The sequence below is a fragment of the Pithys albifrons genome, chromosome 2, assembly GCF_047495875.1.
Source record: "Pithys albifrons albifrons isolate INPA30051 chromosome 2, PitAlb_v1, whole genome shotgun sequence".
In the NCBI taxonomy this organism is placed as follows: Eukaryota; Metazoa; Chordata; class Aves; order Passeriformes; family Thamnophilidae; genus Pithys; species Pithys albifrons.
Genome location: NC_092459.1, coordinates 65,832,770 through 65,848,191, shown reverse-complemented (window position 1 = coordinate 65,848,191; position 15,422 = coordinate 65,832,770). Strand labels below are relative to the sequence as shown.

At 39.9% G+C, this 15,422-nt stretch overlaps 1 protein-coding gene across 2 annotated transcripts in view; it reads left to right on the top strand.

Moving 5' to 3' along the window:
• The window catches only part of UST (uronyl 2-sulfotransferase), a 159,878-nt gene extending 145,968 nt beyond the window's left edge, over positions 1–13,910 (top strand). The window contains exons 8-9 of one of the 2 annotated variants that reach the window (XM_071549353.1): positions 7,692–7,971; positions 13,847–13,910. In XM_071549353.1, the coding sequence (XP_071405454.1) occupies positions 7,692–7,971; positions 13,847–13,910 (344 nt within the window). Of the gene's footprint in view, positions 1–7,691; positions 10,790–13,846 lie in introns of those variants that run through there. The other variant, XM_071549354.1, reaches the window with a different exon arrangement.
• The last annotated feature ends 1,512 nt before the right edge of the window (positions 13,911–15,422 follow it).

Genomic DNA, 15,422 nt, shown 5'->3' with positions numbered 1-15,422 from the left:
TTCATTTCAGTTGTTATTTTTATAAAAAGAAAGAAGCAGTCATATGTATGTTCTAGGAAGACAGGTAGAGGCCACACATAGAATTAATAATTTTTAAGGCTATGTTCTCAAACACCTTTTTTCAAAAATCTGGGGTTACTTCCCATTCCTGCAAGTCCTGATACTACAGTGTGGTGAACACAAGGTTTAGGCAGTCAACTGGAAATGGTAGCAAATCAGATGTTCAAACATCTTCCAAACATGAGATTCACACTGAGGTGTCTCAAAGGCAGTGACAAAATGGCTTTTGCGTGTGGTGCTCCTGACTTGGAAGCTAACACAAGCAAGACATTCAAAACTTGCATCTAGAAAAGACTTCAATGGATCATTGAATCATTCAGCTTGGCTTTTTGTGTGCTACAGGCCACACAGTCTCTCTTCTACATAGAGTCCAGTATTGGGAGTTCATTTTGACATGGATGCAAAAATATTAAGTGATAGCAACTCAACTATTTTTGTTTTGTTCTAGAGATTAATCACCTTTACCACTTCAAAAAAGCTGTGCCTTACTTCCAGTACACATTTGTCTGGTTTCTCCTTCCAACCCTTCAGTACCCCTAGTTTTCTCACCATGAAAATATGCAGATGCTGCAAACAAGTCACCTCTCAATCTCCTTTTTTTGGTAAGCTGACCAAAATAAATCTATCATCTTTCTCCACAGTGTCCCTTTCAACCCCAGTATTCATTCTGAGGCTGTTTTCATACTCCTTCTGATTTAGGATGTGGTTACAAAACTGGATGCTATATGCCAGTGTTTCACTCACCAATACTATATATGGAAATAAAGATACCTCTACCTCTCTCCATCCCTCTTGGACATCTTAGCTTGCACAGCATGCCTCTTCCATCACTTCCTTTTTGTGGACAAAAATCACAGATAGCAGCGTACCGTGACTTGAAGCACAAAGGCAACATGCCTGCCCTATATTCTCAAATCCTGGGCTGTATCTCTGCAGATTTTCTGCATGACATAGCTGTGGTGAAGCTTTTCCTGCTCATATGCACTGCTGAAATTTGTCTTGGTCACTGCAACTCTCTCTTCTGTCTGCAGAAAAGTAATAATGCTATTATCTGCATAAGCTGCTATGCAACACAGTTCATAAGTGATCTGTAAGAACCTATTTTTAAATTGTGGTTTAGTCAGATCCAGATTTGACTGGATTTATTCAATAACACTTAAACAGTTATTAAAGATACATTAGGAATTGCATATGAACTGCAACCATAGCAGTTCTTTCGGCAACTCAAACTAGACAATCCTGGCATTTCCTCTGCAGATGACTTTGGTTTTGGCACCTCCAGCTCTGTCTAGTTCAACTTAGAAGTTGCTTAATGGCTATAAAAGTACCTGACCACATTCTCATAAGAATCTGCCTCTTCACTCTACCAATGTGGGTTATTTTTTAGCTTTTCTATTTCTTCTGTGTTAACCTACCTGAAGTGGGAATGCAACATTAAAATGCACCAAATAAAGGAGTCTCTTTCAAGATCCTGTTGAGATTTGTTATCTGATCTTGTGTGAGATACAGCACATTTCCAGGCTGGGGTCAGCAGCAGAGGCACTGTTGGTACAGGAGGGTCAGCAGAGGTGTCCCATGCAGCTGGAAATCAGTGCTGTTACTGGTAGAAGCAATGGCATAACACCATGAAGTTTGCAGGAGAAAAGTTAGAGATCTCATGATAAATACTTACTGACTGGAGGGGAGAACTCAGAGAACAGTAGCTGTTTACAAAGTATGGAAAAAGTTATATGTTTGCATTGCTGAGTGTGTTCTAAGGCAAGTGTTTCACAGAAGGGCTATAATGCCTTTAATAGCTTAAGTAATATGTCAGAGCACTGTTGAATGCATATCATTCTTGCATTGTCCAGTTGACAGCCAGACTAGTGTAGTGTTGACTTCTGCAATATATTCCAAATATATGTTACTTTCATACCATAGGAAGATGTTTCTTTTGTTTTTTAAGGCCTTACTGGCCCAAGATACTTCTTGCATTTTTCATTTATCACTAATTTTTTTTTCTTTCTTCTTCATGTTTGTTCCTTGTTATGATTTTATGCCATGCCTCCTTGATCTTTACATCCTTGAGCATTAGTAGTTGTTTGATTACATGTCTTTCAGATTATCTCTGTGAGCTCTTCCTGGCTAATCTCTGTTTTGGCATTCCTCCATTTTTCTCTGCCAGGTTATCATTGTCAGAGCTTCCTGCATAGTGTCTATGTTAATATAAATAATGAAATTGTATTAGATTAACAGAAAGATTATTCTTCCCTCTGCTTTCTTTATTCATTGTAGTCATAAGAAAGAAGAACTTGCTGTAACTGTCTCACCTAGTTCAATTTCTGTCATTGACAGACATAATTTTGCAGTGTCTGTGCTAATTACAGTCTGATGTATTTGCTCTCAAGATCCCAGATTGATAAATACTAGGATTGCAGATCTCAGAAATTCCATTTGCCTAGGATTGCAGGTCTCAGAAATTCTGGGTGTTTTCTTGACCTCTGGAGAGTTGTCCTTTCAGAGAGATCCATATCTAATGTTTGGGAGGCAGGAAATTGCTGTATGCCAGTGTGCTAGAGTTCTCCTAATCCCCTAGAGTTAGGGGTTGTTCCATGTCACCAAAGCAGCACAGTAATTCAGGATGAAGTGGTAAAACAAAGCAAGAATTGCTAGTGAGCCTGGTATAACTGTCCTCAGTATGCCATGAGTGTCTAATCCTTATCTACCTGTTGTTAAAACTTACACTGTGTTTTGTTAATGCATGTGCCAGAACAGAGTAAGCTAAAATTAGAGAAGTTAGTAATTGGGATTCATGGTATGTCAGATAAAGTTAGTAGATACTATAGGACAAATTACTGCTTGACTTTTCCATCAGCTTTGATTTTTAATACACTTCTGCCTGGTTGAGACCTTGTCAGGTTTTCTCCACCATCCCTGCTTCCCTTTAGCAAACATAAGCCTACACAAGGTGTTCCATTGTGCAGTGAAGCTACGGTGCACCATTCCCCTTCCAACCTAGAACCAGGGACCTGCCCTGGGCCTGAGACTCCTGAGTGGCAGCAGCCCTGTGGCCTTCAAAAAGAAAACACATGAGCCCAGCACATCAGTGTGTCTTCCATTCTCCCCAAACCATCCTTTCCCAAATATCCTTCAACACCCAGGCTGAAAATTTTAAGTTTAAAAAGCCAATCAATAGTTCCAGAAAATTTTTTTCTGAGCTGCAGTTTGATATTCTGTGGGGAGATCACTTCTAGCATAGCTATCAGAGCCCTATTTAGCCCCACAGGAATCATTTGGGGGGCATATCAAGCAGATGCCCCCGCCGATGCATACGTCACATGTAACCACAGTGACATACATTTATTGCCATTTAAAACTGGAGAGTAGTAGGTATGTGCTGTGCTGTAACTCAGCTGCATGTGATTGGAACATGGGGCCTCCCTGTGCAGTTCCAGGAAATGAGTTTGCTCTATCTGTGACAGCCATCATGTTCGCACAGCCGTAAGAGAAGCAGAGCTCAGCATGGAGTTTTACCTCCATGAGCGTTAGCCAGACAAGCCCACGGCTCTGCTGGCCTGCAGCCATCCTGCACTGCCTCCAGCTTGGCTCACCTCTCTGCACTGGATCCCCAAGGGTGCTGGGCTCCCTGTGGCTTCATTCAGGAGCAGCGCTGAGGAGCAGCCTCTGCATCGCACCCACCAAAACAGCAGGACACTAGAGAGCACGTAATTCTGAAATTCTCTTCTGAAGTGGAGAATGCCTTTTAGATCATTTTGTCTAAATATGGCAATTCAAGGGTTTTTCAGCTGCAAAGTATAAAACCCACTTTTCCCTATGGTTTGAAGTGCTGCAGTGAGTAATGTCGATTTCTTAGTTCAAAAGTGAGAATGTGGAAAGTAATAGTAGATGTTCATCACCTGGTTATCCTTAAAGAATTTAATTTCCTTCATCCCTATCTGCATAACAATTCAGTCTTAATTCAAGGTATGAGCAGGCTGCACTGGGAGGTTGCATTACTGTACAGTACATTCTTTTTAGTAATTTAAAAGAATGCCAAAGCAAACATAGGTTTTTAAAAAATAACCCTAAGAAGTGAATGGTGTAGTTTGTTGCCCTCCATCTGCTTAGATGTCTCAAAGGTCATAAAGTGGGTGTCCTTTGGTGGGACAACTGGGATTATAGAGTATATGCAGATTGGTATTTTGGCTTTAAGCCAAATTATCTAATTTTTCTTTTTTCTTCTATGATGATGAGGAGAGGTGTTTAAGGTGACTTCGAGGGCAGTTTTGTGATTTCATTCATATTTGTATTAAAGGAACTTTTAAGGCTCTTTAAGGTTAGAAACTAGTCTAAATAAAATTGAAGTGACAAAAAAAAAGAAAAAGAAATAAAGAAGCAGAATTTCTTTATTGTATCAAAAGGCTGAGCCTGCAGCCATGCATAGTCCCAGCTCGACCCATCCAACAACGTGCACCTCACAACTCTTCTTGCACTGCAGTTACCGATTCTGCTGCAGGGCAAATTGGCAAGAGCCAGAAAACTTACCATTGCTCCTGCAGCCTGCGAGAGTACAGGTATTTCTGTCTGCTCATACGTGTACCTCTGTAGACACAGGTGTGCACATAGAACAGAGAACTGCACACATCCAGGAACCCCCTATGCCATTGCAACAGCAAATTCAGAGGAGGAGTGTACTGTGCTGCGAAGGTCACTTGCTACACCAGGCTGCTCCCTGCCTGGGACACCACCAGTACACTGCCTTTGGCTGGTCCTGCCCCCACTGACTGTCCCCCCAAGGTTACAGCCTCATGCTTTTCACCTTGTCATCATTGGCAGAGCTTCTGGGCTGAGCACAAGTGCCTTTCTCTGCTGGGAGAAGCAGCCACCGAAGGGAGCTGGAGCTGTGAAAGTGTCTTTTCCCACTTACAATCCTGGAGGGACCATATAAGTAAAGAGCTTTTTCCAGTGAGCTAAATGGAGTTTTCTGTAACAGAAATAACTTATGTAAAATAAAAATGAAGTTGGCAAACAGCATAAAGGCTTAAGCTTAATAAATACAATATTTAGTAGTGTGTATTTGCTGCTGAGTTTGTGAAGAAAACCAGACTGCAAAGCTGGCAGGAGTTAAGCACCAGAAAGAGGAATGTCTTGAAATGCTTGCTAATCATAAGGAAGCAGTTTCCTTCTCACCCAAGGACAGACTGAGTACCATGGGCTTCCCAGAGTGTGGTCATCTCATACCCATCAATGGCAACTTGAAGGCAACTTGAACAAATTGACTGAGAATTTAAAAGGATGAGACATTTATTAGTCTATTCCAGTCTATTGGTAAAGGTGGTGTAGAAGAGAATAAACTCTTGGGGAACCCAAATATTTTCACCAAAAATATTTCACACTATTCACTAACTACATGTAGTGCTTTCTATGCTAACGTTGATTTTAAATGTAAGCATTTCATGATCCTTCCTCTACCCTTTTTTTCTTAGATAAACAGCAGGTTAAAGATTGCATCTATGGTTTTAATTCTGTTTTCATGTATTTTAATCAGTTTACGCCTATCAAAATTAAACTGAACAAGTTGATAGTCAGGTTATATAGAGTATATTTCATCCTATATCACTGTAATTAAAGAACAAAGAACTCTGCCTACTAAGTTGTTTAATTACTTAAGTATACATGTAGAGACGAGATTTCAGTGTAAAGAACTACAAAGTTTGCTGTGAAAGTTCCACTTAATTACACGGCCACATGTTTTAATTGTTACCAACTAATGAAAACCATTCTTCCTATAGAGAAGAAATTAAAAGTACAGATGCAAAATAGAATTAGTGCTTTAAATAATTATTTTGTGATTTAGAACACTGTTGCATTGGGTAAGCTAGTCAAAATATTCTGTCTTTGTGTCACATTCTTCTTGCATTTCAAGTTGGTAAGCAACACAGAGAGGGAGAATGGCTATTTTAGATACAATTTTTTTTCTTCTGTGCCAGATGTGTGCATTACAAGGAAGTCCAATGAATATGAGAATGTCCAGCCCTGCAGCACTTGTCTCATATACTATTAAAATGTTCTCAGTTGTTTTTCTGTAATTTCTTTAGTCTGAAAAAGGAAAATGTGTGTCCATTGACTGCAAACCAAATTTGTTTATATGTGTGGATACCCTAACCTATATGAATGTTGATCTTTTAAAATTTAAAGAAAGCGATTCATGTTCACATTGTTGTGCATTATCCATTTGTTGTACTTTTCAAGATTTAAAATCTTGTAGTAAGTTTTTGTCTAAAGATCATTGCTGTTGTGTTTGCTAGATGGACCTACTCATATTTTATCACCCCTTGGAATAAAAGGGTTTGCTTTTGCTTAAGATTTCTCTCTTCTATAAAAAGTTAGTCTTGATTATTTCTCTTGGATAAACATATTGCTTATGGCATCCCAAGAACATTTCACTTTTCCCAGTAGGAACTATCAATGCATCCCTTAGCTTTATGCGTAAGCAGTTGTGAAAGGGTGTTTCTCTGTAGAGCTGTTAAACATATATTAAACTTCACTAGCAGGTGTTTCAAAAGACTTCAAATTGTTCTGCTCACATGAGCAAAACTCTGCCTGTGGCAAAATCACATCTTGATTCAGAGACTCCCTCTGAGAGTGGTTGCTGCCCCTGGAACATGAGATGTTCTTTGTTGTCTTCTTACTCCTTCTAAGTTTTTCCTTTGCCACCCTGCATGGCCTGACCCTTTTGAATACTTCCATCTTGTAGAACTGATGTTACAATAGGAATTAGGTTTCCATTTTAAAATCCAGCTCTATCAATGCCATAGTAGTCATGTAGAATATGTGGATTTCTGTGTGGCATTTGAGGGATCAGAAATAAAGGACATAAATACTAAGGAAAGAATGAGCAGTAGAAGCCAAGACATTATCCTAAACAAAAAAACACAAACAAACAAGCAAAAACAGTCATGCAGACCTTGATGTTGTAGCAAAGAGCAAGGAAGTAAAAAAAATAAGGACCGACAAGATTAAAATTGATCTCTTGGATTTAGAGTCATAGAAAATGGCCTTCATATATCCCCTTGGGGCTTCCTTCAAGACAACATCAATTAATCTGTTCTTAAAATCTTCCAGAAATCCAGCTTTTGTAACTTGTATGTGCTACTGCACTACCTAACTATACTTGCCATAAAAAAATATCGGTTTAGATTTGAACTATAATAAGACATGACTGAGACAGGCCACCATATGCCACATAGGAAATAATTGATTAGTTCAACTCAGCAGTGTGCCTGATATATTTGACATGTATTAAATTTCCAAAGCTAGGCAAGATTGTGGGTTTCTCTACGTGTTTAGGCTCAAAATTCCTATGACCTAACTTGCAGTTTTAGATAACCATTGACAATTAAGATCTTCAGTGACTGCAAACAGTACCAAATGCCATGTATGAACTAATCATATTTAAACATGCAAGTCTGACTTCAAACATCTATATTTTGTCATATCTTGTTAAAAGAAAAGTCATTATTAAGGACACAGCCTGAGCTCATTTATGTCACTAACGCAGTAGGGCCATGCCTTACTGTTTTAACAAAAAAGTTTAGGTCTGGTCTCATTAATCAGCACCCACCATCTTGCTTGTTGTTCTTTCTTTACAGAGCATAGGAAACTTGGCAATCTGACTGTGACAGTGAAAAAGACCATCCCCTCTCCAGAAGCAATACAGATACTCTACCAACGCATGAGATATGAATATGAGTTTTATTACTATGTCAAAGAACAGTTCCACTTGCTAAAGCGCAAGTTTGGACTGAAGTCTCATATCAGGAAACCACGTCCCAGACCTGAGTTCTTCATTCCTTCTCCCCTGGAAACAGAGGAACCGATAGATGATGAAGAAGAAGATGATGAAAAGTGGCTAGAGGATATCTATAAAAGGTGATGGATGGAAGAGTTATCCTTTCTCTTCTGGTGACCCCTTCAGCTTTCTTAAGATTTTTTTTAATTATTATTAAAAGTAATTCCTTAAGGAACTGAGTTAATGCGCAGCGGATTTGAAAGAAGAGACCATTCCCACAAGCTGGAACCATTGTGAGATACCTGGTTTTAAAGGTTTGATTCATTATATGGTGTTTGCTCTATAGCGTCCTTGCTATAGCATAGTTCAAGAGGAAAGTACCTACCATCTATCACAAAATAACTTTTGGAATACACAATAGGTTTTTTGAGAACCTGTAAAATATAAAAGAATAGATTAGGCAGGCTTGAAAAGAACTTTTACGGACTCTCGTCTCTCTTTGTCCAGAAACAGGTCTTCGTTGCACAACACTGTGGCATTAACTACCAGCAATGTGAACTAAAGGCAGTGAGCCATTTGGGAAAGAGTGCCTCTTTCTGTCCAAAGCATGCTGGTATCCCACTGGTACGGTCTGGACCATTGCCTTGTCTTTGCACTTCCATGACTGTGCACTTTCACAGGCTCAGAAAGGGCTTGCTAATGGCTTCTTAAATTAACCTGTGTAGGAGGAACAAGGATGCTATACTGACAAATAGATAGTAGTGGGTGTGAGGCAAGTTACAGGAACCAGATAAACCTACTAGTTCATGGAGCGGTAAAAGTTACCAGGCCAGTGAATGGCAACGACAACTCAACCTAAATGGTAGTTTTATTTCAGCAATTGAGTATGTTTCTATTAGACTCTAAAGGAAAAGGTGCAGCACATGATTTTTATGTTCAGGAATGGTATTTAAAAGTTAGTCATTAAAAAACTTAAAAGATCTGGAACTCCTATTAAGCACTACCTGTATTTCTGTGACAGCAAAATTTAGTTGTTCACATTTGAAGGGGAACACAGCTGCCCCACCAGTGCAAACACCAAACTCCTGCTTTTAGCATGGCTGGGAGGAAAATTAACAATATAAGCCTACACAGCTTCTCTAGTTGAAATATTTCTGAATCATAAAACAAAGAAAAGAGAATACGTTCTGTGAAACCAAAGCTAATTCAATGATAGGTTGTCAAGAGAGTCACTGTGAAAGTTGCTCTTGTTAATCACTACAAGTATTATCTGCCAACACTAGAAATGAGGATCAGTGGAAACTGGGAAGGGGAAAGATAAATAGCTCCAGTATGTTGTCTTTGAGGTGGGTGTCCCTGGGGTGGGGTTACCTCTGACATGTGTGCTTGCTGGCTGTTCGGCATCCTGCCAGCACTGGTGGTGCAGAAGTGACAGACCTGCAGGCAGCCCTGGGCAGAGCTCTTTGGCCATCTGCTCCATAGCAGAATAGGAGGGAGCTTGGGAGTCTCCATGAGGCCTTGGCCTCTTGTGCACCGTTGTTGCCAGAGGAAGCTGAACTAATAGAGGATAATAGCAATAAATTTCTGTCGCTAGAGCATGGGAAAGAAGCAGGGACGAGGAGTGTCAGCTGCTTGCCAGGATGAGGACAATCCACCTCTGTCTATCTCACATCCTTTCTCAGACATCTACAGGACAATTTTTGCTTCCTCTTCTGTGGCTGCCATCTGCAAGGTCATATTTCGGTTTGCAATAACAAGCAAAAGTTATTTTGTGATGGACGAATCATATAAACTCAGGATAAGCTCGAATGTGCTTTCCAAGAGTTTCCTCTTCCATGAGCCTGATGACAGCTAATAAATATTATGGCCCATCTTCTTCACCAGTCAGTCTTTACCTACACACAGAGAATGAAAATAAAGAAGTGTAATCATGTTAAAACAAGACGCTAATTTACAGAAAATATTAGGAAGAATATGTTCTTCTCATTATTAACATCCCAGATTGGTGGTAGCAATGCACTGCTGTGGGGGAGCACATTAAAGAAAGCTGAAAATGGAATAGATAATAACTAACATGTTAGCTAAAATATGAATCTGCTGCATTGTATATTTTAAGTGGTTTCTATGAAATTACATTGAAAGAGTAATAATTAGTGTACACACTGTGGAGTTGTTATATTTTGGAAAGAAAACTAGTATTCTTATCTTTCTGAAATTCAGTTTGAATCCTTTTTTAGCCAATGTTTTGACAGAATATAGTCACTTAACACATTCATCCTTCCTGCAAATTCACTGCTGCTTACAGTAAAGTCTCTTTTTATCTGTTTATTTAATGGTATCTTCAGCCATCACTACTTATAATCTAAATACAAAACTTGTTTAATGATTTACTTGCTAGGGTTTAATGTTGTATTTTTCATAACAATCAACCTGGCCTCTTCTTGAATGGTACTTCTTAAATTTATCTGGCACATAGCATCTAATATTTCTAGTCCTATGGCCTATTTCACTGTCATTAAATATATTTTACGTAATGTTAAAAGATACATTCTAAGCTGGGTAATCTTTGATGTATTTATTGAAACTTTTCAGCACATTCCAAATTCTAAGTTGCTCAGGAAGTACTTGATTTAAATGATTATATTTTGATCTGATGAATATTTCTTATTAAAAAAAATCATTGTTTGTAAGCCTTTAGCCCATGACAGCTTTGTAGGAAGTGCCATGCATGTACTTGTAGATCTTTGTGGGGGTAAAAAGGTGGGTGCTTGACACTTAAAAAAAAAAAAAGAAAATATATGTGTACATTAGCATAGCTATAAATGAAAGAAAGATACGTTTTGGGATGAAATCTTCTTTAACTTATTCACTACTATCTCCCGAAATATCAGTAAGCCATATGACTCTATTTTTCAGTCCAGTGATGTTTAAAAATAAAACTTGCACATTTCTTGCTGGCTCCGTAGTCCACTTGCTTGCACTAGCTTTCATGCCTGGGTACAGCAGCTGTGGGTAAGACATTGGAGCTGGACACAGCAGAGCAGGGTTGGATGCAGCATGGTGTATCATCTGAAAGTCATACTTTAGCAGTGAGACTGGGGCAGGTTGCTCCTGGATTATTCTGTTTCTCAAACTGTCTGGAGGTGTGAGAGTGAAGTCAGATTTATTTTACCCACCTGAGATGTACAGTCAGTACTCTGAAGTACATTGCCTGTGTTCTGTGGCTGCTACTCTGAAAGAAGTTTTACACAGGGGAGGGATAACTTAGTCCCTGATATACTGCTTTTTACTAGATGTGATGGCCAGGCATAAAAGTTCCAATAGTCAGAGTGATGTTGTAATGTAAGTTAAGCTTCAGTTCTTTCACACTAAAGAGAGAATCAACCATTGTTAAAATGCAGCATTCTGGAAAAAATAAATTTTAGTCTTACATTTCAAGTGACAGTGACAAATGGTGCCATTTTTTGTTTCTATTTAATTTACTTCTCTTCCACATAAATTGTGGTGGTGATGCAAGGCTAAGCCTGACTATCTGAAATGTCCTCTGCTTGTATATAGAGAAGTCACTTGACTGAACTAAAGGTACGTGAACCTGATGGTTTATTTGAAGCATTTCAATTTCTTTACAATTCTTTGTCATTGACCCTTTGATGAATTGTTTTAATGTTACAATATAGAATGGTATGTTGTATCACAAAAACACCCGCAAACCCCACAAAGTTTAAATTTTGGAGAATAGGTCTGGGGATTCCAGCTATAAAATTCTTCCTCCTTTCAATATTTGATATAAGAATATTAACGTAAAGGTATGGTTTTTTCGACTAACAAGAGACCACACTGCATGCCAATTTTGGTCCTCTTATCAAATGAACAAACTTTGTCTGCCAAAGGGTAATTCTACATCCTCTTATGAAATAAAGATCTATAATTCCCAGGTAAAGCTAATGGTGATCTTTCCCTCCATTTTAAGAAAGGGAACATCTGTGACATTAGACCATTAGCCTAAAACAGCACAGCAACATTTTTGAGAGCTAGAATACTATAATACAATACCACAGCATTCCTTCTGTTTTATTTTTAAGGAATTGGCCTTTATTGCAAGGAGTTCAGCAAACATATAAAATACTATTGATCAGTCTGCTTGCATGAGCCAAGACCAGAGTAAAAAACTGAGCATCTCTACATACAGACCACCATACACAGATTCCATGGGAAAAACAAGGATGTTACTAAACACCTGTCTAGTGGTATTGAAATCACCAGAACCACTTTTGCAGGGTCCCCAAGGGAGCATTTACAATTTTAGGCTCTGCTTAGGTGCCCACAGGTATGTTGGGAAGGGTGCTGGAAGGCAGCACTATGAGAAATGGCCTGGGCGGGGGGGGGGGTGAAAAAAATTCCCTGCATAATATTTGAAGTGGATAGAAGGGATCTTAGTTCATAGGTGGAAAGTTAAATTGCAACCAGCATAAATCAATTTCTGATGTCTCACAGCTGAAAAACAGTCATGTGTTTTCTTTGGTTTGCCCAGAAATGGCATTCCATGCCAAGCTGCAGCGCACAGTGAACTTCAAATCTCAGTAGTAAGCTTTGGAAAATAGGGGTGTGGGTGTGTGTGTGTAGCGAGAGCACCAGCACATCGTAACAGTTGTGTCCCAGCACCAAGGTCTGGCACTGTTATCTTGGAAGAGCCTGGAGGTGGGGTGGAAGGTTGTTACAGGGCCAACAGGATGGAAAAGGGAAAAGGTTTTCTGCAAATACATATTTGGCCTTTCAGACACCATAAGATGACGAGATTTGACCACTGGTTAATTTGAATGTGGATTTTTGAATATAGACATGTGGATTTCATTTACTGAGTATGTAAAGGAAGAATGTGAGTTGGTTTTGTATTTAACCGATCACGGCTGAAAGGGTAAGTTAATAAAAATTGCTGTCAGGCAGGCAAGGTAGAAGTGTGCTTTGTGCAGACTTTTGTCATCCTTCTGTTCCTTCTTTGAGTACAATGGGCAAGAAAAAATCTAAAAGTATTCAGCTACACCACAGGGCAATTGGTGCTGTGAAAAGCAGAGATTAGCAGGAATACAGGGAGACGATGCTGTTCAGGGTTAAGATTAATGGTCTAAACACAACATGATAAAGAGCACCCAGCAGAAGTGTTACACAAGCTGCTCAATCTATGGCTTTGGCTTATCAGGAAATCTGCAGACTGTGCTTCAAAATCAAATGCTGCTTCAGATTTGTGATTTGTTAGTTTGGATTTTTTACTTCTTCTGTATGCTTTCAAATTGCCACTCCACCTCAGAAACCTGACAGAATATACACACGCAGCTTATTCCTGTATCTCATGTGTGGGAGCTGATTGAAGACATAGATTTGATCCTTTAGCAAACCTGTCTCCAGGTACATGAGCAGGGTGAAAAAAAATTTGGCGCAGTGGTGCTGCTAATGAGTGGAGGGAAACAAGTGCAACAAAGGAAAGTATTCCTGCAGATTTCCAGTTTACTCCAGGAGACTTTGGATAACCTCAGGGATTGAGGGAGCATTGTCAGGCAGCAAAAGCCAATTATATGTCCCAGTTGAACTCATGATTGCCTCCAGTTTAAGTGCAGGAAAGAAACAGAGCTGGTTACAGTTCATGGCAGACACAAGAACGACAGTTCAGGGTATGGCTTCCCACAGCACACAGGGATTTCTCTTCTGGGAGCTTCCTATCTAGTTTGTGTGGTGGGAAGCTCAAGGAGAGGAAATCAGCTGAAGTGGCTAGTCTCTCCTTCCCCATAGAAGACAAGGTTCTCAAGGTCATGCTGGATAAATGTGCTAGAAGTAGGGACGATGAGGTACTGGTGCTTCATGGAAGACCTGTGAGCCTTTTCCATTAGTTTGTATTTGAACAAACCATAGGCTGTATGTGCTCTATTTCCCAAGGTCAATCTGTGCAGGGTATTTCTTCACTGACCATATTGCCTGAGAATCTTGGAAAATTATAAATGTCTTTATCCTTTTGATCCACAGTGGAGGTAATGAAGCGCTGTTATCCCCATTTAATACATTGGAAATGGATACAGCAAGTGGGTAAGTGATATTCCAAATGTCACACAGGGAGCTTGTGAAAAAGCACTGATGATAATTTAGCCAAGTGTCTTAATCCATGAACTTTCTTCTCTGGTCTAAGATTGGTCCTAAATTTTAGAGGGCAAAACAAGTACCATGGAAAATATTAGTTACATGGAGTCATTTCCTTATATCTCTGAAAACTTTTCATTTAACTGTCTAAATATGAATAATCTTTTAGCCCTTCAGCAGACCATTTATATCCTTTTGGGGCAAAGATTAATTACAAGTCTTATCTATTCAGTTCCATAATAAACACCTGCAGAAATGGTATGGCTGTAAGGTGGCTTTATGTTTGGGGAAGGTGTTTCTGTAGTAGTAACAGCAGATAAGCAGATAGAATGATGGCTGGCTAAAGTCACATCTTTTAAATTCAGCCATTCACAAGAATATGGTCATGTTTTCTCCTGAGATACTTGAAAAATCATCAGACCTGTGTTCATATATGTAGTCTAAGTTGTATTTTCCTTTGGTTTTCCACAGTGCTTAGAAGGCCAGAACATGATGTGATGCCTTACTGTTCAGCAACCAACACGAACACAGAGTGAAAAGACAGTTCTCTCTTGGCTCACCAAGTAGTCAGTTTTGTCTGGTGTACCTATTAACTCAAACTTTTGATAGCTTCTGCTGCTACCAGATAATGGTATATGCCTCTCAGCTGAGAAATGCAGTGCTTTCTTCTCATCTTCTCCGCATCCTTTCCTTACCTGGACAGTACACATCATTAAAGCTTTTGCCCATGTCTTCTGAGGAGCATCTTAATGAAGGCTGAGCAGATGTGGATGTAGATCCTCTGTCCAAGTGTCTGTGGAGGAGCATAAGCTGTTGAACCTTGCTCTACACTTGGATCCTGGCAGAAGGGTTTTGATTCTGAGCCCACCTTGCAGGTGTCAGCTTCATTCCTGCTCCAGATCTAGTTTCTGCTCTGAGTATTAGGGCGAGTCCTGGCCTGTCTCTGTTGAAATAACTGAGGCTTAGCAATGCCAAATCCGTCTCCTCTGGCTTTGAGCCGGGAGGCTGAAATGCACTGGCAGGTGAGCCCATAAGGGTGCAAAGAAGTCTCCGTAGTGTCAGTCCTCCGACATGAGAAGAGATGCTTGGTGTTAGCAGCAGCCCTGGAGGCTGGTGTCAGAGTGGAGTGAGGGAAACAGAGCTGGTTTCTCAGTCATAGCTAGCTGGTGGGCATTTCTGCCATATCTCCCTTCAACAAGTTTGTGCTAGTCTTGTCAGCACTCGCTGTGGGAAAAAGTCTTTCTTCCTGCACTTCTTGGAACAAGAAGCTGGCAAGGAAAGCCCAGTAGTGCATCTCTTCCAAAGAGGCTGGAGACATCCAGCAGAGGTGTCAGGGTACAGGGGAGGAAGGGCAGCAGCCTCCTGCCCACCCCACAGTAGCTGAGTTCTGAGCAGTTTCTCACCAGACCCAGGCAGGACAGTGCTGATAGGGGACAGTGCGGCTCCTTAGAGCATGGAAACTCTT